General features: G+C 40.0%; 1 protein-coding gene across 2 annotated transcripts; it reads left to right on the top strand.

Annotated features, from left to right (window-relative positions):
- Positions 1–743: 743 nt before the first annotated feature.
- Positions 744–21,223, top strand: STARD4 (StAR related lipid transfer domain containing 4). 2 transcript variants are annotated; one of them, XM_086413412.1, is made up of 7 exons: positions 744–878; positions 6,624–6,749; positions 8,871–8,984; positions 9,942–9,991; positions 14,623–14,749; positions 15,650–15,764; positions 16,655–21,223. In XM_086413412.1, the coding sequence occupies exons 3-7, from the start codon at positions 8,880–8,882 to the stop codon at positions 16,882–16,884; spliced, it is 627 nt and encodes a 208-aa protein (XP_086269538.1). In that variant the 5' UTR covers positions 744–878; positions 6,624–6,749; positions 8,871–8,879; the 3' UTR covers positions 16,885–21,223. The 2 variants fall into 2 exon arrangements, with proteins under 2 accessions (XP_086269538.1, XP_086269539.1); XM_086413413.1 differs by lacking the exon at positions 744–878 and adding an exon at positions 4,128–6,532.
- Positions 21,224–21,990: the final 767 nt, after the last annotated feature.

Raw genomic sequence — 21,990 nt, 5'->3', positions numbered from 1 at the left:
ACTTTTTCAGGACGCTAAACAAAATTTTTATGAAATACTATTTTCTCGTTTGAGTCTAAAATAACTAATAGCGTAGCACTGCATTCCTTCCTTCTCTTGGTTCTCAAACCACGTATCCCAGTAAATGTATCTGCAAACTCTCGTCAGATAGGTGACCAGCCTTCGAACACAGGTTAACTGGCCCGCTTTGTGAGGCCGCCGCAGCCTCCCGCTCGGCCGCCGCAGCCTCCCGCTCGGCCGCCGCAGCCTCCCGCTCGGCCGCAGCTTCTACCTCCGGGCTGCCCCCGAAGCCCGAACTGAGAAGGATCCGCTCGCACGGCGGCGGTGAGGAGTCCTGGGGGCCGAGAGCCCCCACGCTTCCCGCCCGCGCATATTCCGTCTGTCTCTGACTCGGGCCCGAGCAGCCACCCGGCCCTCAGAGACCTCTCAGGCCTCTGCGCTCTCCGGCTCCGCCGGACTAGCAGTCACGCGCAACCCGCCCTCAGGCGCTCGGAAGCAGGCCGCCCCGTCCGGGCCAGGCCCGCAGGGGCCGGGCTGGAGCTGGGGGCCGGGCTAGTGCCGACTCACACCCTGCGCGGAGTCGGCCCACCCGCGGCCACCAACCCGCAGGCCGCGCGCCGCCGCCGCCCGCCAATCCCAGCTGACGCGCGTCGGCCTGCCGGCTTCTGCCCCGGAAGCGCCGGGGCGAGCGGGGGCGGGGCGGGGAGGGGCGGGGCTCTGCTCGCCCCCCCCCGGAAGACGTACGGCCTTCCAATAGGTGGCTGCCGTCCGCGCCGGGCGCCCATTGGCCGAGGGGGCTTCGGCGGGCGGGGCCGAAGGGAGCGGCACGAGTCGACCCCGGGCGCCTGGTCGCGTCTTGGTCCGAGGAGCGCCCTAGGGTGAGTGGCGGAGTCGAGGCGGGGGCTGAGGGGCGGCGGGGCGTCCTCCTGGGGCTGTCTCGGCAGGGGCCTCGGGAAAGGCAGGCTGCGTCCGGGGGGGACACCCTGGAGGGACCGGGCTCTGTACCCGCTCCGCCCGCTCCCCGGCGCTCGGGCGCCGACAGGCACCTTGTGTGTTAAATGCGGGAGCGGCGGCGAGCGCCCCAGGGCCGAGCGAGGCTCTCTGACGGCGCCCCTGCGGCGGACAGCGTTCCCGCGCCCCCGGCGGTGCACGGACGCCGAAAGGTGCGCACCTTCACGCCGGGCGTCGGCGGAGACACTAAGGGGCAGTGTTTTCCGAGTGCTCATTGTGTTCCAAATTCGGTACTAAAAGTATTAATTCGGAATTCCTCAATAAATTAATGGTGCTGCTGTCCCCAAATTGCAACTAGGAAAGATTACCTGACATTTTTTAGGTTCAAGAGCCTAGACAAAACACAGCAAATTCAACATGTTGTCACATTTTTAACGTAGAGGCTCTTGGAGCCTGTAATCAGCTTCCAGTGTTTTACAAAGTAGCCCTTTAATCTCTGAAGGCAGAGGTCATGGGTTGGAATTCTTGCTCCATCACTTATTGGCTGTGTGATCTTGGACAAGAGACAATCTCCGTATTGATACTTTCTGTAAAATATAATAGTAGGGAAGGCTCTTAAGGTTATTTATGAGGACTAAATGAAAGAATACAGTTTAAAGTGGCCAGAAAGATTGATCATGTAGTAAATAATAAATGTTAGCCATTATTTTTTTTTAATAAAGGATTAGAGTATTAGGAGCTTGAATATTACTTGGACTCAAAGCTGTGACATTGTTAGAATTTAATGTTAAGTTTTGTACAAGTCTCACTGGTGTTGTAAACTGTGTCCTAAAATAAGCCAAGTGAAAGTCGCTCAGTCGTGTCCCCGACTCTTTGCGACCACATGGATAGTCCACGGAATTCTCCAGGTCAGAATACTGGAATGAGAAGCCTTTCCCTTCTCCAAGGGATCTTCCCAACCCAGGATCAAACCAGATCTCCTGCATTGCAGGCAGATTCTTTACCAGCTGAGCCACAAGGGAAGCCCAAGAATACTGGAGTGGGTAGGCTTTCCCTTCTCCAGTGGATTTTCCTGACTCAGGAATCCAACCCGGATCTCCTGCTTTGCAGGTGGATTCTTTACCAACTGAGCTATGAAAGTGAAAAGTGAAAGTTAAAGTCGCTCAGTTACGTCCTATTGTTTACGACCCCATGGACTGTATAGGCATGGAATTCTCTAGGCCAGAATACTGGAGTGGGTAGCCTTTCCTTTCTCCAGGGTTTCTTCCCAACCCAGGGATGGAACCCAGGTCTCCTGCATTGCAGATGGATTCTTTACCAGCTGAGCCACAAGGGAAGCCCCTAAAATAAGCCAAAGTGAACACTGAATCAGAGGTGTATCCATCATCACATTGCAGGAGGCTTCCTTCCCTGTTGTATTCTTGCTAGAGCTAGTCTCAAAAATGAGAAACTGTTGTACTTGAATAATTGGAAAAACTGAATTACTAATTCAGAATTGATCAGAAATTAAGCATATGCTGAAATTTTTATGTTAGATAGAAAATATAATTTAATTTACATGGCCTTGGTTTGTACAACTTGGGGAAAATCTATGGAATGTTAAATTTAAGCTGTTCACATAAATGAAACCCACATCAATCAGGTAATGGAAGGTAAAGCAATTCTGATATGAACTTCTTTAATAAGTGAATTCTGACTTAACATACTACATAAGTACAAACAGATTTTTATGGCATTCACTTTTCTTTAAAGGTTAAAATGTTTATTATGTTCCATATATGACTTCCCTTGTAGCTCAGTTGGTAAAGAATCTGCATGCAGTGCAGGAGACCTGGGTTCGATCCCTGGGTTGGGAAGATCCCCTGGAGAAGAAATGGCAACCCACTCCAGTATCCTTGCTTGGAAAATCTCATGGACAGAGAAGCCTGGTGGGCTGCAGTCTATGGGGTCTCAAAGGGTCGGGCACGACTGAGCGACTAACACTTACTTATTATGTTCCATATATAATTGAAACCTATGGCCATTTCACTGATGTTTGACAAAAATTGATATTGTATTGGTCAAAGACTGATGCTGACAGAAGGCCTCAAGAAAATGTTTAACTTGTAAAGGCTGCCCACTCTATGATGGGAGCCACTGTCTACACTAGTGACCACTTTAAAAACATAAATATGGAAAACGTGAGCAAAAAGATTGGTAGCTCAGGTAATAAAGACTCTGACTGCAATGCATGAGACCTGGGTTGGATCCCTGGGTTGGGAAGATCCCCTGGAGTAGGAAATGGCAACTCACTCCAGTATTCTTGCCTGGAGAATTCCATTGACAGAGGAGCCTGGTGGCCTGCAGTCCATGGGGTCACAAGAGTCAGATACCACAGCAGCTAACAGAAGGAAAAAATATAGACAGACATTACTTAGCACTTGGCTGAAGCTGAAACTCCAGTACTTTGGCCACCTGATGTGAAGAACTGACTCATTGGAAAAGACCCTGATGCTGGGAAAGATTGAGGGCAGAAGGAGAAAAGGACACCAGAGGATGAGATGGTTGGATGGCATCACCGACTTGATGGACATGAGTTTGAGCAAGCTCCAGAAGTTGGTGATGGACAGGGAGGCCTGGCATGCTGCAGTCCATGGGGTTGCAAAGAGTCGGACATGACTGAGCCATTGAACTGAACTGGTTATAAAACTGTCAAGAGTATATAACTTTTTATATGGAGCTGTTAGATTCTGGTGCAGTTGTAGTTTCTGTTTTCTCTGATGTATAACAGTTGGAGTTTGAGAGTTTATTATAAGGTCAAGTTAGGTTAGTCGGAGAAGGCAATGGCACCCCACTCCAGTACTCTTGCCTGGAAAATCCCATGGACAGAGGAGCCTGGTAGGCTGAAGTCCATGGGGTCGCTAGGAATCGGATATGACTGAGCGACTTCACTTTCATGCACTGGAGAAGGAAATGGCAACCCCCTCCAGTATTCTTGCCTGGAGAATCCCAGCGACGGGGGAGCCTGGTGGGCTGCCGTCTATAGTGTCTCACAAAGTCCGACACGACTGAAGTGACTTAGCAGCAGTAGCAGCAAGGTTAGTAAGAGGAATTCAGAATGGTATTCAAAACATTTCGTGACATTCTCCACAGGCAGAGATTGGAATAGGGCATATTGTGTTTTTTTTTTTTTTTTTTTCAATTAATATGAATGTCCTCTTGTGTTAGGAAAGCCTCAAGACCTTGATAAGCCCAGTGTTGTTCCCCAACCCCCACCCCACCTTGGTCCATGAGAGATGCTCTGTATTACCTGTCCACACAAATGATCAGTTTAAAAAATAACTGTTACTCCCTTTTGGATTTAATCTTGATGAAGAAAATCCATGCAAGAGTTAACTGCCTGGTTAAATACTTCATGAGACTAGAAGAGAGATTTCCCAAGTTTATACTTAAACTTTCTTTTCTTCCTTTTCTACCTCCTCCACCACACCTAAAGAGGCCCGTTATCAGGAGTTTTTCACATTGAGGGGGAGCTGATGTAGTCTTAAGGGGGTGTCCAGGAGAGAAGAGTAGAAATTAGACAGTGGGCTTGGAAACGGACCCATAAACCACATTAAGGAATGTGAACTTTATATTATCCAGTAGGAGTGAATGATAACTAACGTAACCACTGTAAAAATTCAGATTCTCATCTTTATAGGTAGTTTTTTATTGCTTACTTTTTGTGTGCTAGATTTGCATAAATACAGTATGGTTTATGCTCACAGTAGCTTTCCACTTCACCTTTGATTTCTATCAAAGAGTTTTGAAAATACTTTTATCTGCCTGACAGAAATCTGGTAGGTGACCCTTGGATTTAAAGAATATTGTTTAATCAGCATGATCCCTGTAATAGATAAGTTAAATTTCCTTTGTAAGTCCTCTCAAGAACTTGTGTTTGTTTATAACATATGCTTTAATAAGGTCATTGTACTGGCTGTCAAGTTAGCAGTGTCTTGCGTGGAAAGAGGATCTATTCTTGACTCAGAGACTTTTTGAATCAGCTCATCCACTTTTAGTCCGTGGTTAGGATCTATAATTATTAAATATTTTGCACACTTTCACAGATCCTAAGTTTTGTATTATTGAATTTTCTCTATATACTTTTCCATGTTTCTGAAGGGATGTGCTGTGCTTAGTCGCTCAGTTGTGTCCGACTCTTTGAGACCCCATGGACTGTAGCCCGCCAGGCTCCTCCGTCCATGGGATTCTCCAGGCAAGAATACTGGAGTGGGTTGCCATTCCCTCCTCCAGGGGATCTTCCCAACCCAGGGATCAAACCCAGGTCTCCCACGTTTCAGGCAGATTCTTTACCCATTTAGCCACCACAGAAGCCCTCTGAAGATATATGCCACCCCAAAATATCCTACTTCAGAAAAGAGGTTATTTTGAGCTGAAGGCAATTAAGAAGCAGCAAAAGCAGAAAGAACTATTTTTCCTTCCACTATCTGCCTAAAAGTAGGACACAAATTTCCTTTTGGGAAGGACTGACTTCTCTCCTGTACCAGGAGAATAACTGCTATCATTGGCGACAGAAATTTGGCACTGAGATGGTCTACACAGTGAAACTTTACTAAAATAGCCTTTATCTTTTATTATTCTTCCTCATATATTTATTTTGCCATAATTTACCACCCCTAGAAGCTCAAACCCCCTTGCCCTTGTCTTGTCATTTTTCCGCAGTTTATCACCCTTTTTTAAAATGGTGTATAAACTCCACATGTAACTGCTTCTCTTTGCACATAGAAATTAAATATTGTCATCAAGTACGTTTTGTTTGCGTTTTTTTCTGTTTATCTTTTGTCAGTTTAATTTGCACATCTCAGGATAGATCATCAGAGAATAGAGAAGAAGCTTTTTTTCCTTTCCTGAACTTCTGTATCATTTTCATGTTTTATCATGTTTAATGGCTTTTATGCTCTGGTTTGTGCTGTTTAAATATTACCTATAGCACTGACTTATTTTTGTCACTTTAGTTTTCAGATTAGTGGTTGTCACTCCTGACTGCATAACAGAATGATCTCTGAGGTTTTTTAAAGGACCTAGTTTTCTGGGGCCTGTTCCAGAACAGACCCACTGAATCAGACTATCTGGCTGAGGTCCATGAAATCTAATATCCAAAATCAGTGTCACAGAAAACCAGAGGCAAACACACATTAGAGTGGAAAGGCAAATCTTATTCAGTGACTGTTGCAATAGTGGAAAAGAGACCTTGGGATAGAACTAGGCTTCATTCTGAATACAGCAAGGGCAAATGGGGGTGGATAGCCAGGGAGCAAGGTGGGTGTCAGTGAATAAAAAATTACTAAGGGGTATTGCCCTAAAGCAACTTGGCAGGATTCTTGCTAAAGGCAGGCTAGGGTGATAAGATTGAAAGTGGGATAAGGAAGTTTGAGGGTAGGGGATTTCATTCAACTGACTCAGCAGGACTCTTGCGGAAACTGGACTATGGGGTCCAAGGACAGGCCCAAGAGCTGGCATGTGTGCTGCCCAGTCGTGTCCGACTGTTTGCGAACCTGCGGACTGTAGTCCGCCAGGCTTCTCAGTCCATGGGATTCTCCAGGTAAGAAGACTGGAGGGGTTGCCATGCTCTCCTCAAGGGGAATCTTCCTGACCCAGGGATCAAACCCGCATCTCTTACATCTGCATTGCAGGTGGATTCTTTACCACTAAGCCACCAGCTTCCCAAGGGCTAGGCCTCATCGCGAAGAGGACTCAGAGGAGCCTGACCAAGGAGAGAGTCTTTGTCAGCATCAACAACTACTGCAAATTATAGCAAGGTAATTCTGATATGTGCATCTGTGATGAGAACTGCATCCTTATTCCCACAGAGGTGTGAGCCTTGTTACTCCATTTAGATCTTTTCCAGCAGTAACTTCGTGATTTGTAAATGGACAGCTTTCTCCAAGGCCTTTTCTTCCTTAGCCTTTTACTGGAGAGTATCATGGCACCAAAAGGAGAGAAGTTAGTTAATTCATGTTCTGAAGCAAATACACTTCAATAAATATTAAGGGGCTGCTGTGTTTCAGACAGTGTTCTATTTGGTGGGGATATAGTAGTTAAAAAGCAGACATGGGCCCACCCCTCTATTAGTAAGGGACATGGTAGTCAAAGAGTAGAGTATAATGTGTGTGTGTTCAGTCGTGTCTGATTCTTTATGACCCCATGGACTGTAAACTGCCAGGCTCCTCTGTCTGTGGGATTTCCCAGGCAAGAATATTAGAGTGGGTTGCCATTTTCTTCTCCAGGGGATCTTCCTGACACAGAGATCGAACTCAGGTCTCTTGTGTCTCCTGCATTGGCAGGTGGATTGTTTACCACTGAGCCACCTGGGAAACCCAGAATATAGTATATCAGTAAGTAAACAAGTTAGTTTCACATAGTGATACACTATGCAGAAAATAAAAGAAGGGTATTCTAGTGATTTGGGGAATGTTGTGTTAAGGATAGGAGGTTTAAACTGAAATTGTTACTACAGGCTGTTACGAGTCACGCTCAGATTTGGGATCTAGTAATCCAGGCAGAGAAGTAATGGCAAGTACAAAGGCCCAGAGTCAGTGACGAGCTGGACAGGAAGAAAACCAGTAGGAGAGGAGCACTGAAGGCAGTGGTGTGTGGTGAACCTCCTGATATCTATGGGGGTGATTCTAAGGCTTTTAATCTTGAGCAGCTGGCTCAATTATCATTTTAATAGTAAAATTAGTAAGACATGTAAGACTGAGGCAGATTGAAGGAAGCCTGGAGAATGAAGAGATGCCCATTAGGCATGAAGCTGTAAATAGGCTTTTGGAGCTGGGACTTTGGATCTGTGTTTGTGTGTGTGTGTGTATCCGTTTTTCCCTTCGTGTGTGTGTCTGTCTGTTTTTTTCCCTCCCTTCCTCTTCTTTCCACTTGGGCCTTTGCACACAGCAGCCTCAGGGTAACTTCATTCCTTGTGTGCTTGCTTGTTTATCAGAGGCTCCTGGAGTGATCATTCTCAGAGACATCCAGAGACTGCATGGACTTCTTTAAGCTAGCTGCAGAAGCCATGCAGTGTCACAGACTCATCAGAGAATCTGTAGCAATGTTCTACAATGATTACATTATAGAATCCCTCATTATTTTCTTTCAAGTTTAGTTATCATTTCCCTTTCAAAGTATTGCTGAACGATAACTTTTCTTTGCAACTATTAAACATTCCTCTTTATATAGTTAAATTATTGCCTTAAAACTATAAACCACTTATTTATGCTGTATTGGTAGCTCAAAGGTCTTCATATCACCTCTTTTGTTACACAGATACCTCACTGAATCGTGTGACATTTCATCAAATAAAATATTGAAGTCAGTAGAATTCTTGAGACTTTCGAAATTCTTTGGAGGTCTCTAGCCCTATCTCCCCCCTCCCCCAGCCCTGTCCTTAAAAGATGTAAGATGTTTCCATTTGCGTTTGTCATTTATTTGCTAGAATGAGTGCTATACCTGTTGGATGGTAAAATGAAAATTTTCAGTTGCTAAAACTCTAAGGACTTTTAAAAGAGTTTATACCTTGTATGTTATTTTTGTGTTTTGGAAAGAGCAGTTTTTTTGTTTTGTTTTTTTAAGTTACTTGAGTTTTTTAATTTATTCCTTTTGGTTCAATTCTATTAGAAAAGGAAATAGGATTCTATCTTCTTTTTTATATGAGGATTTTAATAACACAAGATATATGATTCTTATCCCTTTGTGTTCCACATCCTGGAATCTTTGAGGAAGGAGCCATGCACAGGGATTCTGATTACTGACTTGGGGTGAGGTCCATATGTAGGTGTCTGTACAGCTCCCGGAGGACTTTTTTATGATGTCAGATTTGAGACCTCCCCCCTTCATCTGCTGCATCTAACTCTGGTATTTGCTGATGATAATCTTAGTCTCTGTAACAGGAAAAACAAATGGAAGCCCTGCCCGATGCAGCTGCTTTGGCGACTAGACTTAAAAACACTCTTACCCAGTACCACAGCCTTGAAGATGAAAAGTGGCGAGTTGCTAAGAAGACGGTAAATTAATTACATTGTTTGTGTTTGGGGTCTGTCTTCTAATGAGCTGGTGGATGGCTTTCCAAATGGTATAGCAAAACATGGACCACACTTTAGATGCCTGTGCAGGATAGGTGAGTGGGTCAGTAAAGCTGGTGGTTTCATAGCTCACAGAGGAGGAACAGCAGTCCTGCACTACTGTCGTTAGCTCTTCAGATAATGGACACAAGAACAGACTCATGGCAACAAGATTGTAAAGAGCAGCCTCTCAGGTCAATAAATAAAACATGTCATCGTCAATTTAAGAAAGGAAAGCATAGTAATTGATAGTTTGAAATCATTTCAGATATTTTAACAAGCCTGTGAGGATGGTCCGTTAGTATTCTTTTTTTCACCAGTATGACTTACCCAAACTGTCACATAGTTGAGTGTTGACAGAGCCAACCCTAGAAACCAGGACTCTTCCATTTAAGTGCTTTAGCTATTCTGATATTCAGAATTTCTTACAAGATGATCTGGAAAAAAATGTCGGGACTGATTCAGGGTAGTACTGTCATCACAGATGTGAATTGCTTAATTTTAAAAAGATATATGAGCAAATTCAGAATTATATATTTAACATTTCTTTTATCTTAGATTAAATTCTTCAGTAATGGTAAATAGATAAGATTGTAATAACGCAAATAATGGCCAGTGAGAGTGCCATCACCAGATCTTAGTGTTTGGGTGTCTTTAAGCTACTGAAAAACCTTTTTCTAGGGGTCTGTAATTTAAGTAAGATGTGTGGTACTTTAGGATACAGAAAAAATTCAGATACGAATTATATGATGGTATGAGTGACTTGTATGTATTTCTTTGAATGTTTGCTTATGTTTTATTTTCATGCAAAGCTAATGCTGTAGACTTCATGAAATTGTCAGTTTTATATCCAGGTTGCCACCTATAGTTTATCCCTATACACTGTTTTTATTTTTATAGAAAGATGTAACAATTTGGAGGAAACCTTCAGAAGAATTTAATGGATATCTGTAAGTAATTCTTGTAGTTTTATATAGCTCTTAAGATACTGCTAAACTTCAAATGTATATACACATATACTCATGATCGCTAAATGATCATTGCCAGTAAAGTTTGGCTTTTGCTTTTAAGATTTTAAACTTTGTGAGAAGAAAATCATATTATGCATTCAAAGCTTTAAAATGTCTGTGTCCCTGGTGAATAGAGTTGGTTGTTTTGGGAATCGTAAATGATGGTATAGCTGATAAAATCTTAATTTCTTACTGTGGTATGTAAAATACTTCTAATATTCTTTTGCATTTATTCAGTACTGTAGCATATTTTGCTTTAAGAATTTGTATTGAAGAAATAATTGGAAATTAATAATTATTTAAGTACTTGTCTCTTCTGTCACATTACTTAAAACATTAAAAATTATAAACAACCTGAATAATCAATAGTTAAGGAATGATTAAATTATAAAATGTGCTATTTTACAATCTTTAGAAACCATATTTTCAGATGTTATTTAAAAACATAAAAAATGTTAAAGATATAATGAAAAATGAATACAGCAGAGTACTAAACTGTATGTAGCACAGTCATAGGTTGACTTGAACTGTATTTTTATATTAAAATGTTTTTATTTAACACAAAAGTATATACCTCTAGATGCCAGTTTTATGTGTGATTTTTGTTTATTTATTTTTGGCATATAGTAGAGTATGAATTATGTCTTTAACCAGTAAAAAAATATATATTGTTTTTTAAAGCCAGTGCAGATAGGTGACTTGTGTAATTGGAGTGGGATATTCATATTCTGGGGGCTTGGGACTTTTTAAAATGAAACTATTGACCACACTTTCTACGTACAGAATGTTTTGAAGTGTATTACCAAAGATGCATTTCCAGAAAGGTAGGTTGTACAGTATTTATGAGAAGGACAGGGACACTAGAGTTGGATTAAACACTGTAAGCAAGTGTGGAAGTTAACCCTTTAGATCAGTAACTCCCCGCAGGGGCTGAAAAAGTTTAAAAGTGGCTGGGGGCACTGTGCTCAGTGATAAAAACTCACAGAAGAGCTGATACCTGGGCTGAGCCAGAAAGAACAGACAGGTGTTTCTTAGGGAATGAGGCAGAGAGAACTGCACTCAATCACATTAACACAGATGGCTTCCAGGTAGATGGGAAACACTGAGACAGTTTGTTTACAGAATTTAGGCTTCCTTGTTGTCTCAGACAGTACAAAATCTGCCTGCAATGCAGGAGACATGGGTTCGATCCCTGGGTCAGGAAGATCCCCTGGAGAAGAGAATGGCAACCCACTCCTGTATTCTTGACTGGAGAACTCCATGGACAGAGGAGCCTGGTGGGTTACAGTCCAAGGGTTACAAAGAGTCGAACACGACTGAGCGACTTTTTTTTACAGAAATTCAAGTTGTGTTTATATAGTTGGAACATAAAGTATGGGAATGAGGAGAGCACGTCTGAAGGACTTTTGAATTCTTAAACCAAGGAGTTGAGTTTTGTATTTATCCTCTGCTCAACCCAACCCTCCCAGGTCCTCAAAGGATTTTGTATTTATTATGGTAACAGTTGTGAGAGACAGATATGAGCGTAGAAAGTTTAGAGAAGAGCTTGTATCCTGGGAGACCACGGCTGGCTTCTTAAAGTGTCCCTATGATTGTATACAAAGTTTTCTGACAATATATATTCCTGGGAAGAGATCTGTGGCTTTTTTCAGATTCTTAGAGTTATATGATCAGAAGAGCTAGAATCTCATGCAGTATTGAGTTGGACACAGAGTTCCCAGAGTAAGGACACAGCAGGGGAGCTGAAAAGGACAAATGGACTTGAAAGAGATCTGATGGTGACGGTGGCGTAATGATGGCAGTGGTGATGATAACTAACATCTGTCGAAACCCACATGTTGTTCTGTGCACTTAATGTTTAGAAAGTCATCTTGATAAAACATGGTGACTTTCTAGTTCTGACTGTTGGAATGGGGTTAAGAGAAAAAGAAGTGTTGAAGTTGAAACCCAGATTTCTAATTTGGGTGCCTGAATTAATTTGTATTACCCACCCCTACCCTCTACCCTCATCCCAAGTTAGAGAACCTAGGCGAAAGAGCAGATTTAGGATGGAGGGTAATATAAGCTTGAGCTTGAGATATTTGCAAACTGATAAAAAGCTTCAGATGCTTAAAAAAGAGAAAAAAGCCCTCCCAAAACAATGCTAGTTAGAGCCAGTCTGTCTCTTTTTCCTTTCTTTCTCACAGGTAACTACTGTCTTGAAGTTGTAGTATTCGTGCTTCATACTTGGGCCGTATACATGTGTGTGTTTCTTTTAATAATACGTTTTAATTGTTCCTGTCGATGCTATTTCAGTTTGCCCATGCTGCTACATGCTGATCTGTGCTTCAGTTCTATATTCATGTACCACAGTGTGTTCATCTGTGTTTGCAAATTTGCCTACTGATACATTTTTAGGTTGTTGTCAATTCTTCTCTATAGTATGCTTCTTGGTACACGTCTCCTTCTGCGCCTGTGTATCATTTTCTTGGGTATGTACCTGTTGTCAAACTGTTCTGTAAAGTAGTGATAGCACTTTGAGAGATGTCATTTTCTTCCATTCTACACTTGTTATTAACTTCTTAATCTCTGGCAGGATGGTATCTTGGCTAGTAATTATTTAACTATGAGTGATATTGAGCATCTTTTCTAGGTTTATTGATCTTTCAGGTCACTCTTGTCCTTTGTCCATCTTTTCTTTGGATTGTCTTTATCTCGTTTTTTGAACAATGGTTCCAACAAAGGTCGTCTAGTCAAGGCTATGGTTTTTCCAGTAGTCATGTATAGATGTGAGAGTTGAACTATAAAGAAAGCTGAGTACCGAAGAATTGATGCTTTTGAACTGTGGTATTGGAGAAGATTCTTGAGAGTCCCTTGGACTGCAAGGAGATCCAACCAGTCCATTCTGAAGGAGATCAGCCCTGGATATTCATTGGAAGGACTGATGCTGAAACTCCAATACTTTGGCCACCTGATGTGAAGAACTGACTCATTGGAAAAGACCCTGATTCCAGGAAAAGATTGAAGGCGGGAGGAGAAGGGGATGACAGAGGATGAGATGGTTGGATGGCATCACTGAGTCAATGGACATGAGTTTGAGTAAACTCTGGGAGGTGGTGATGGACAAGGAGGCCTGGTGTGCTGCATCCATGGGGTCACAAAGAGTCGGACATGACCGAGCAACTGAACTGAACTGAACTGAATTATATATCTTCTATAATAAGTATGTGCTGTGCTGTGCTAAGTCACTTCAGTCATGTCCAGCTCTTTGCAACCTTATAGACTGTAGCCCATCAGTCTCCTCAGTCCGTGGGGTTCTCCTGGCAAGAATACTGGAATGGGTTGCTGTGCCCTGCTCTAGGGGATCTTTCTGACCTGGGGATCAAGCCTTCATCTCTAAAGTCTCCTGCACTGGGTGCAGGCTCTTTACCACTAGCACCACCTGTTATGGGCTTCCCTGGTGGTTCAGACGGTAAAGAATCTGTCTGCAACGCAGGAGACCCACGTTTGATCCCTGGGTCAGGAATATCCCCTGGAGAAGGAAATGGCAATTCACTCCAGTATTCTTGCCTGGATAATCCCATGGACAGAGAAGCCTGGCAGGCTCCAGTCCATAGGGTCACAAAGAGTTGGACACAGCTGAGCAACTGCTGCTGCTAAGTTGCTTCAGTCATGTCCGACTCTCTGCGACCCCATAGACGTCCCCTGTCCCTGGGATTCTCCAGGCAAGAACACTGGAGTGGATTGCCATTTCCTTCTCCATGAGCAACTAAGAAGCAGCATCTAAGTACATGTGTGTTACACTTATATTCTTCCAGTCTGTGACTAGTTTTTAAAGAAATTACTTATTTTGTCATTTGTAGTATGCAAGTTTTTAGTTTTACTCATCTTGTGTTATTTCTGTTTTATGTATTCAAATAATCTTTCTGTATCCTGAGGTTACAAAGATAGTAACTTACATAATTTTCTCAAAGTTTAAAAATTTTACCTTTTATATAGTGGTATTTAGTCTATCTGGAATTGTCTTGACTGATATGAAGCAAGAATTCAGATTTATTTTCTCTATTAGGATAACTATTGTATCCATACACCATTTATGAAATAGTACATCTTTTTCCTACTGATATGGACTGTCACCTTTGAAATATGTTAAGTTCTGCTATTATTCATGAGTCAGTCCTCGGTGTTCTATTCCTGGGTGACCTATTTTTCCATTCCTAATAAAAAGTTTTTGAAAGTCAGGCTAAAACATGGATATACTAATACCATGTTAGAGCGTATCTGAGAAAAGAACAGCATAGAAAGTAATGAAGCATTACGGTGTTCTGCAGACTATTCTTGGCTACACCATAACATGAAGGTACTTACTATGTTCATAATGCAGAAGATAGCCTTCAGATCTCCTATTAGATCTTTAGAATACATTCTGATGGAATAATTGATAGAACCTATTTATCAGACAAGTTGTAAGGATTTACTCTTTTCGAAAAATCTTCACTAAATTTCACTTTTTTTGAAGTGAACTGTGAACTCTGAGAGCATACTGAAATTTTTCATTCCAATAGCATTTGACTTTAATATTTTTTCTCCAGCTTCAAAGCCCAAGGTGTGATAGACAACCTTGTCAATAGTGTAATAGACCATATACGCCCAGGTCCCTGTCGCTTGGATTGGGACAGCTTAATGACCTCTTTGGATATTTTGGAGCACTTTGAAGAGGTATTTGTTTTGAAACGTTACTTCGGATTGTGTGTGTGTCTGTGTGTGTCGTGTGTGAGACTGTGTGTGCGCGAGTGCTCAAGTGCACGTGAACGTGTATGCGCGCTTGCATCCACTATTATATTCATTGCTTTGAGACTAAGTAGTCATGGCAAAGAGCTCTAATGAGTGTTAGAACTGAGTTTGTTTTTTGCAATAGCTTTATCCTTTCTGCTTGAGAAAATTATGTCTTTGTAAAACTTTGAGGTTCTGAAATCTAAAATTCTGAAGATACCACCATCATATTCAGTTTTCTAGGTAATAGTATGTAGGTTTTCCATTAATATTAAGCCAAGATCAAAGAAAAAAATGCCGCCTTTGGTATTAAAGAAGTAGGTAACCAAAGTGGCTTTTTCTGTTTTATTAATTCATTTCTTGCCATGTTTTAATCAAAGTACTTGTGGATTTTATCTTACACATCTACAGTCTACACTGCCTGCTTCCACTTATCATATAGGATACGAGGTGCTGTTTTGAAAGAGAGATTTGGATTATGGGTAACTTACCTCTGCACTTTGATTGTATATCCTGCACATGTCCATATAGAACAGTGAGATACAGAATAGATTTCTAAATCTGTCAGAATCACTATAAGAAATGCTGTTAGTAATCATTATAACACATTTTAGTGAGTGTTAGTGTTTTACTGCATTGGAGAAGGAAATGGCAACCCACTGCAGTGTTCTTGCCTGGAGAATCCCAGGGACGGGAGAGCCTGGTGGGCTGCCGTCTATGGGGTCGCACAGAGTCGGACACGACTGGAGTGACTTAGCAGCAGCAGTGTTTTACTACAGGTTAACTTATGTGAGTCTGCGTCTGTATTTCCTGCAGCACTAACAGCTGTTTACTGTCCTCTTTCAGAACTGCTGTGTGATGCGTTATACAACTGCGGGTCAGCTTTGGAATATAATCTCCCCAAGAGAGTTTGTTGACTTCTCCTATACTGTGGGCTATAAAGAAGGGCTTTTATCCTGTGGTAAATGTCTCAAAACCTCTTACTTTCTCTCAGTTTGTTTTAAATTTTGAGTTTTCTAGGCTGGATATTTCTTTCTACACAAGATATATTTTCAGCCTTCATGGTTGTTTTATAATCAATAAGCTTGGTTTGCACATGCTAAACCTTAGGGATGAAAGTAACAATATCAGGAAGGGTTTTGCAGTCTTTCTGATGAGTTTTTGTTCCCCATTACATAGTACCCTTCATCCCACAGCTAACAAATATGGGTCACATGACTGCCTCTAAGAAAGGGGTCTTGTCAGTGGGTTTCCTTCTAAGTCACTCTCAAGAAATAGCTTCTTGGTCATATACTCTAAAAAAATATGCTCGGCATATGCTAGAATATTTTTCCTTCCTTGATCTGTGTAGTAATTTTCTTTTCAAAATTAAAAATACTATTAGAAGGCTCATGCTTTTGAAAATATATCTGTAGGTAAACTAATGTTTTTGTATGAACAGTGTATATTTGAGTTGGCAGTTTTAGGTACACATCTACCTGTTTACTCTCAGTCATCAGAGCCAGGTTGGATGTGGCGGTGCCTGTGGGAGCAAGGGTGGCACCGCAGGTTTGATTCTCGGTGCCTGGGGCCCACTGCGACGGGAAGGTTCATGTTTTCCAGGGAGTTACCAAGATGACATGCCGTTTATTCTGAAGGGATTAGAACTTTCCCTATTATACATCTACCAGGCTCTGTCAGAATTCTACTTGGTAATTATCTTTTTCATTCTTCCACGGTCACTCTTGGGGCTTAATTTTCATCTACATGGATAAGAATGTTTAAATAAGCAATCTGATAATATTTTTAATGAGAGTTTTAGATTAATGTCAGTCATTGCTATTAATAATCTTATTTTAAATTGCCTTGTAGGGATAAGTCTTGACTGGAGTGAAAAGAGATCAGAATTTGTTCGTGGATATAACCATCCCTGTGGTTGGTTTTGTGTTCCTCTTAAAGAGAGTCCAAGCCGGAGTCTTTTGACAGGCTATATTCAGACGGATCTGCGTGGAATGATTCCCCAGTCTGCAGTAGATACAGCTATGGCAAGCACTTTAATCAACTTCTATGGTGATTTACAAAAAGCCTTACAAAAGGCATAATTTGCTTAAACTTACAGTAGTAGTATATTCTCCAAATCAACTCCATCTCTTAGCTGCATGGCTCATAAAAAATCATCCTTCCCTCTCTTCTGCATAGCCTGTAGAAAATTTTGAGATGGTTTTGGTTTATTTTATTCAGAAAGTAAATAGCTAGCTAGAGTGAGCATCTCAGTTTCCCTAAACAGTTGTTTGCACATTGTTTGGAATGGTAGTGTGTCTAGAAATGGAGAGGATGACAGAAATTCACCAAGAAATAGATATAGGTCTTTGACATAAACTCTCAAGAAATTGAATCGTGCCTCAGTAGGAATATTTTGGCTGCTTAGAAATTAAGAGAAAGCAAAGCTTCTTGCTGGTAGGTTAAAATCACCTGTTTTAGAGCTTTATAAACATTCTGTAAAAGTTTTAACTTTGGAGGAAGTTGTATATTAACGTTTTACTATATGTATGCTCTATGAGTTTAACAATATCTTGGACTAAAGAAAAACTACTTTTCTCTATTCCTAAAGATGAACTTCACTGTTGACTTGAACGACTTTAAATATTGAAAATATCAGAAAGAAGAATAGGTATCCTAATGCAATCAGTTTTGATACCTAGATAACTATTTTGTAGATATCTTTAAAAATATATTTGTATCTTTATGTGCTCTTATTTTGGGAGTCTTAAAAGCCTTTATGCATGAATAAGACAGTGCAAAAAAACTGCCAGATATGTGCTGGGATACCACGTTGATTGAGCAATATTCTGGGGTGTGTGAAATGGGTGGTGGTATCCAGTACTAACCAATAGAGAATCATCTTTTTAGAAAGTTAGATTCAATGAATGTTTTGTACCTGTTTGAGTTTTAAATGTGTCATTCAAATCATAAATTACTCACTGTATCATACACATTCACAATTGTGATGTAGTATAACAAATGCATTCATAGATTTATACAAATGCCTGGATGAGTCATTTTATAGCTAGAATGGACTGTAATGTGCCCTTTGGTTCTGTGGCTACATTAAATGAACATTCCTGAATGATTTTAATATTCCAAGTGCTTTTTGGCATTTGCACTGTCTACCTAGTTTACATGTAAGTTGAGAACTTGAGGGAACTCAGTGTGTCTGTGCAAATTTTTATATTTATATTTGTGTATATGCACACATCTTGAAATCCATTTCAGTATTCAGTGTGAGTTATTTATGTGTTGTTATTACTGTTCCCACTGTTTCATTTTCTCTTCTTTCTCTTGGGTTAATGTGGGATAAAGTGAGCTCTGGAAATAATATTAATATTTACTAGATAGACCTCAAAGTGGACTTCCCTGATGGCTCAGACAGTAAAGAATCTGCCTGAAATGCCGGAAACTTGGGTTCAATCCCTGGGTCAGGAAGATCCCCTGGAGAAGGGAATGGCAACCCACTCTAGTACTCTTGCCTGGAGAATCCCATGGACAGAGGAGTCTGGTGGGCTACAGTCCATAGGGTCGCAAAGAGTTGGATACGACTGAACAGCACTTTCACTTTAGACCAGGAAAAGCACAAAAACATTATGGTTCAATTGCATGAAGGTGTGATCTGTATGTTACTTTCCTGTGTTTTCCTGAGTGTTAAATAAAGCATAACTCATAGTTTTTCAGATCCATTTGAAAACAGAAAAAGTAGAGCTGATTTATTTTTATTTTTTTGCTATTGGAGATAATGTTCAAAACAAAAGGTGGCAGTACCATTATATCCATAGTGAATAATCTCACAAATTTTAGATTAAAAATAATTCATTTCAAGGTCTGATAGAAGCAATGCAAAAAATGATCTTATATTCTTAACTTGAAATTTATTAATCACCAATGTTTTTCCAGATTGACTACCCAAATTTTTGAGTTGTTGAATTCCTCTGCTACTTCTTTTTCTTGCAATAAGGAAAGAGAACTGAGGAGTTTAACTTTCAGCTTCCCTTAGAAATTGTTAAATGTTAATTTTGACTTAATCTATTGTCTTTTATTTGGTTTTAGTAGTGTAGAGTAGGAGGTTCCTTATACTCCAGTGTTCTGTCTAGCATTGCAGAATACCAGCAGGTGTCCAATTATAGGGTGCCCAGATTGGGTAAGGTTGCAACAAGATGTATATTACTATAAGGGCTATTATTGCCTAAGCTGGGTACTGCTAAAGGCAAATAAACTGTCCACTCTAAGCTACTCCGTGTTCTCTTGGTTTTTATAACTTAAACCTCCAACTAGTGATTCCATAATCCACTCTTGAATGAGGATCCTTGCAGGTAACAGGACCCTCATGGAAAAATTCATTCACAGTGTTGAGCCATCTGATGGATTGAAGGATCATATTTGAATTACCTGCAATTTACATACAGCTTCTGGATGGCACTTCTAGATGTGTAGCTATTACCACAGTCCAGTTTTAGAACATTTCTATCATTCAAATGATCTCTTTTACCTGTTGGTTGAATCATATATAAACAAAGTTTAGCACAGTTGTTTAGTATACAGATGATGATGAAAAAGAGCAGGTTTTGTTTGGTCTTGTACTCAAGAGTAGAAGTGTATTTGATTCTAAGCTCAAGAGCCTTGTGATAATAGGTTACATATGTTATGTCAAATACCACAGTGAGATGAAATTTAACAGTATGGGTTGGGATTAATATTAACACATGTAATAGAATTTGATGTTTCTGTAGCCATGCAGTAGAATAGAAAAATAATGTGAGCCATAATTGTAGATGTCATTTAAATTTTTCTAGCGGCCACATTAAAAAATTAAAAGAATCAGTGGAAGTTAATTTTAATAGTATAGTTCATTTCACTCAGCATATCCAAAATATTATCATTTCAACATGTAATTTATAAAAATCTTTTAAGATAGCTTGCATTCTTTTGTACTAATTTTTTTATTTCTGGTATATATTTTACTAATTTGGGCTAGCCACATTTCAAGTTAATTTTAATAACTTAATAATACACAGTTCTGTATTAATCTACATATTAATTTGTCTTTCTATAAGATGTTGTAGGGAATTTCCTAGAATCACTCTCTTAAGTACAAAATCTTTTCTGGTCTCTGAAGCCTTCAGTGCTTGCTTTTAGTGTGCCCTAAGAAGTGTGAACTTCTTAACATTAGAAATAAATCAGTTAGAAATAAATATCAATTGTCAATAAAATAAAAATGATAGCCCAAAATATTTCCCTTTAAAGATAACAAACTTTTCATAGGACTGTTGATGGAATGAAAGAATATAATCTGCCTTGTGGCAATATGATTGATTATTTTCTCTAGCTTATAGCTAGTTTGTATTAGAAACACATGTATGTAGGAGATATTCGGCATAGTACTGTTTTCAGTACATGCCTATTTTTTTTAGAAAGTTAGTTTCATACAAGAAGATAATTTATCATAAGTGATACTTTTCGCATGAATCTTTGATTATCTTTTGCATGTTAATCTTTGATTAATCCTTGAAGTTTAACAGAATACTCAGCAATAATAATTATGAGAATTTAGTGTTCTGCAGTTATAATATAAACTGCTAGCTGTTAAAGACAGATTGTTCATGTTAAAATTCTCTTCATTTTGTTGTTCACTGAGGTTGGATATATTTGAAACTGTAGATTTCTATATGTAAAAATATCTCCCAATAAAAAAATGCCTTTCTTTTCTCTCCTCCTTTCTTTTTCCTTCCTAACTGAAGAACATTTTATCATCACTCAGGTTGAATTAAATTAACATCTCAAGCTAAAAGCTCTGTAATTGAGGTTGCCTCTGGAGAAGATAGGAAACATTGCACAATGCAAACTCCTAATGTCTGTTGAGCTTTTACGTATGAGTAATTCTCTTTGATGTAGATAAAAGCTTTACCTGTTTACTTTTAAGGACACACTAGCAGCATTTGAATCAGTTCTTAAAATCCAGTTTATACTGTGGATATCACAACCCTATGCATAAATTAACAGAACCCAGGGAAGCAAGGAGACTTGACTTAGACCTGTGTTACGTGTCCAGTCTGTCTCCCATGTCTTTCTTCTTCACCTTTCAGAAGGTGGGGATGGTAGGATCTGAGCTTAGAAGAAACATTAGATTAATCCCAGAGCACAGGAAATTGAAATAATATATTGTTGTTTCCAAAGATTTTACATGTATGGTTAAATAAAAATTCATTCCTTGGAATTAAATAAAAGCTGTATACCATATATAGATTTTATTTTTAAGAAGTTTGTATTTCTTTTATGAGCCAATATATAAAACTGGAACCTTTGTTAAACTAATAAGCATGTATTAATATAATAAAATGTAACTTATTAAATTTCTATGAAATATATCAATAAAATTTGTGCACACTCTTATATTGATTGTTGATACTTAGTTCCTTTAACCTTAATTGAACTTAAAGTATTAATTTATTTAGCTTCTTGAATTCTTAGAAAATTAACAGCAGGAAAATTAAGATTAATAATGCACATGCTAACCCTGCCAATGTTATATAAGTCACAATGCTGCTGAATTTTGATTTGCTGTTATATAGCAAGGATGGTGATATATTCTGCTGTTACTATAGTAACATATAGGTAAGGCTTATTGTACACATTTTTAAATAATTGTATTGATTAGCAGTTGTGATGATTTCATTTGGAGTTGAAAAAAGCTGGAAGTGACTACAAAGGAACTATTGATCTATATTGTAAGAAAGTAGTTAGAAATGCTGTGAGAAATATGCAATAGAAAATATGACTATTAAGTGGTTTAAACAAAGAGTCAGGAATTCCCTGGCAGTCTAGCAGTGGTTAGACTGTACTGTCCTTTCTGAGGGTAATCCGTGGTCGAGGAACTAAAAGTCACTCAGTTGTGTCAACTCTGCAACTCAGTCCATGGAATTCTCCAGGCCAGAATACTGGAGTGAGTAGCCTATCCCTCCTCCAGGGAATCTTCCCAACCCAGGAATTGAACCCAGGTCTCCCACATTGCAGGTGGATTCTTTACCAGCTGAGCCACAATGGAAGCCCAAGAATACTGGAGTGGGTAGCCTGTCACTTCTCCAGCAGATCTTCCCAACCCAAGAATCAAATTGTCTCCTACATTGCAGGAGGATTTTTTACCAACTAAGCCATCAGGG

The sequence above is a fragment of the Bos grunniens genome, chromosome 7 (assembly GCF_055505025.1).
Source record: "Bos grunniens cultivar Pamir isolate PY7600 chromosome 7, Bosgru_T2T1.0, whole genome shotgun sequence".
NCBI classification, from domain to species: Eukaryota; Metazoa; Chordata; class Mammalia; order Artiodactyla; family Bovidae; genus Bos; species Bos grunniens.
Note: the sequence above shows the minus strand (reverse complement) of the source record. Positions and strands in the feature narration are given on the sequence as shown.

What these genes read in the sequence shown, in the direction of transcription:
- STARD4 (XM_086413412.1), top strand. Translation starts at nt 8,880, where the DNA reads ATGGAAGCCCTGCCCGATGCAGCTGCTTTGGCGACTAGACTTAAAAAC. An exon ending in GGCGAGTTGCTAAGAAGACG is followed by an intron (nt 8,985 to 9,941) that starts GTAAATTAATTA and finishes TTATTTTTATAG; the next exon opens with AAAGATGTAACAATTTGGAG. An exon ending in GAAGAATTTAATGGATATCT is followed by an intron (nt 9,992 to 14,622) that starts GTAAGTAATTCT and finishes TTTTTTCTCCAG; the next exon opens with CTTCAAAGCCCAAGGTGTGA.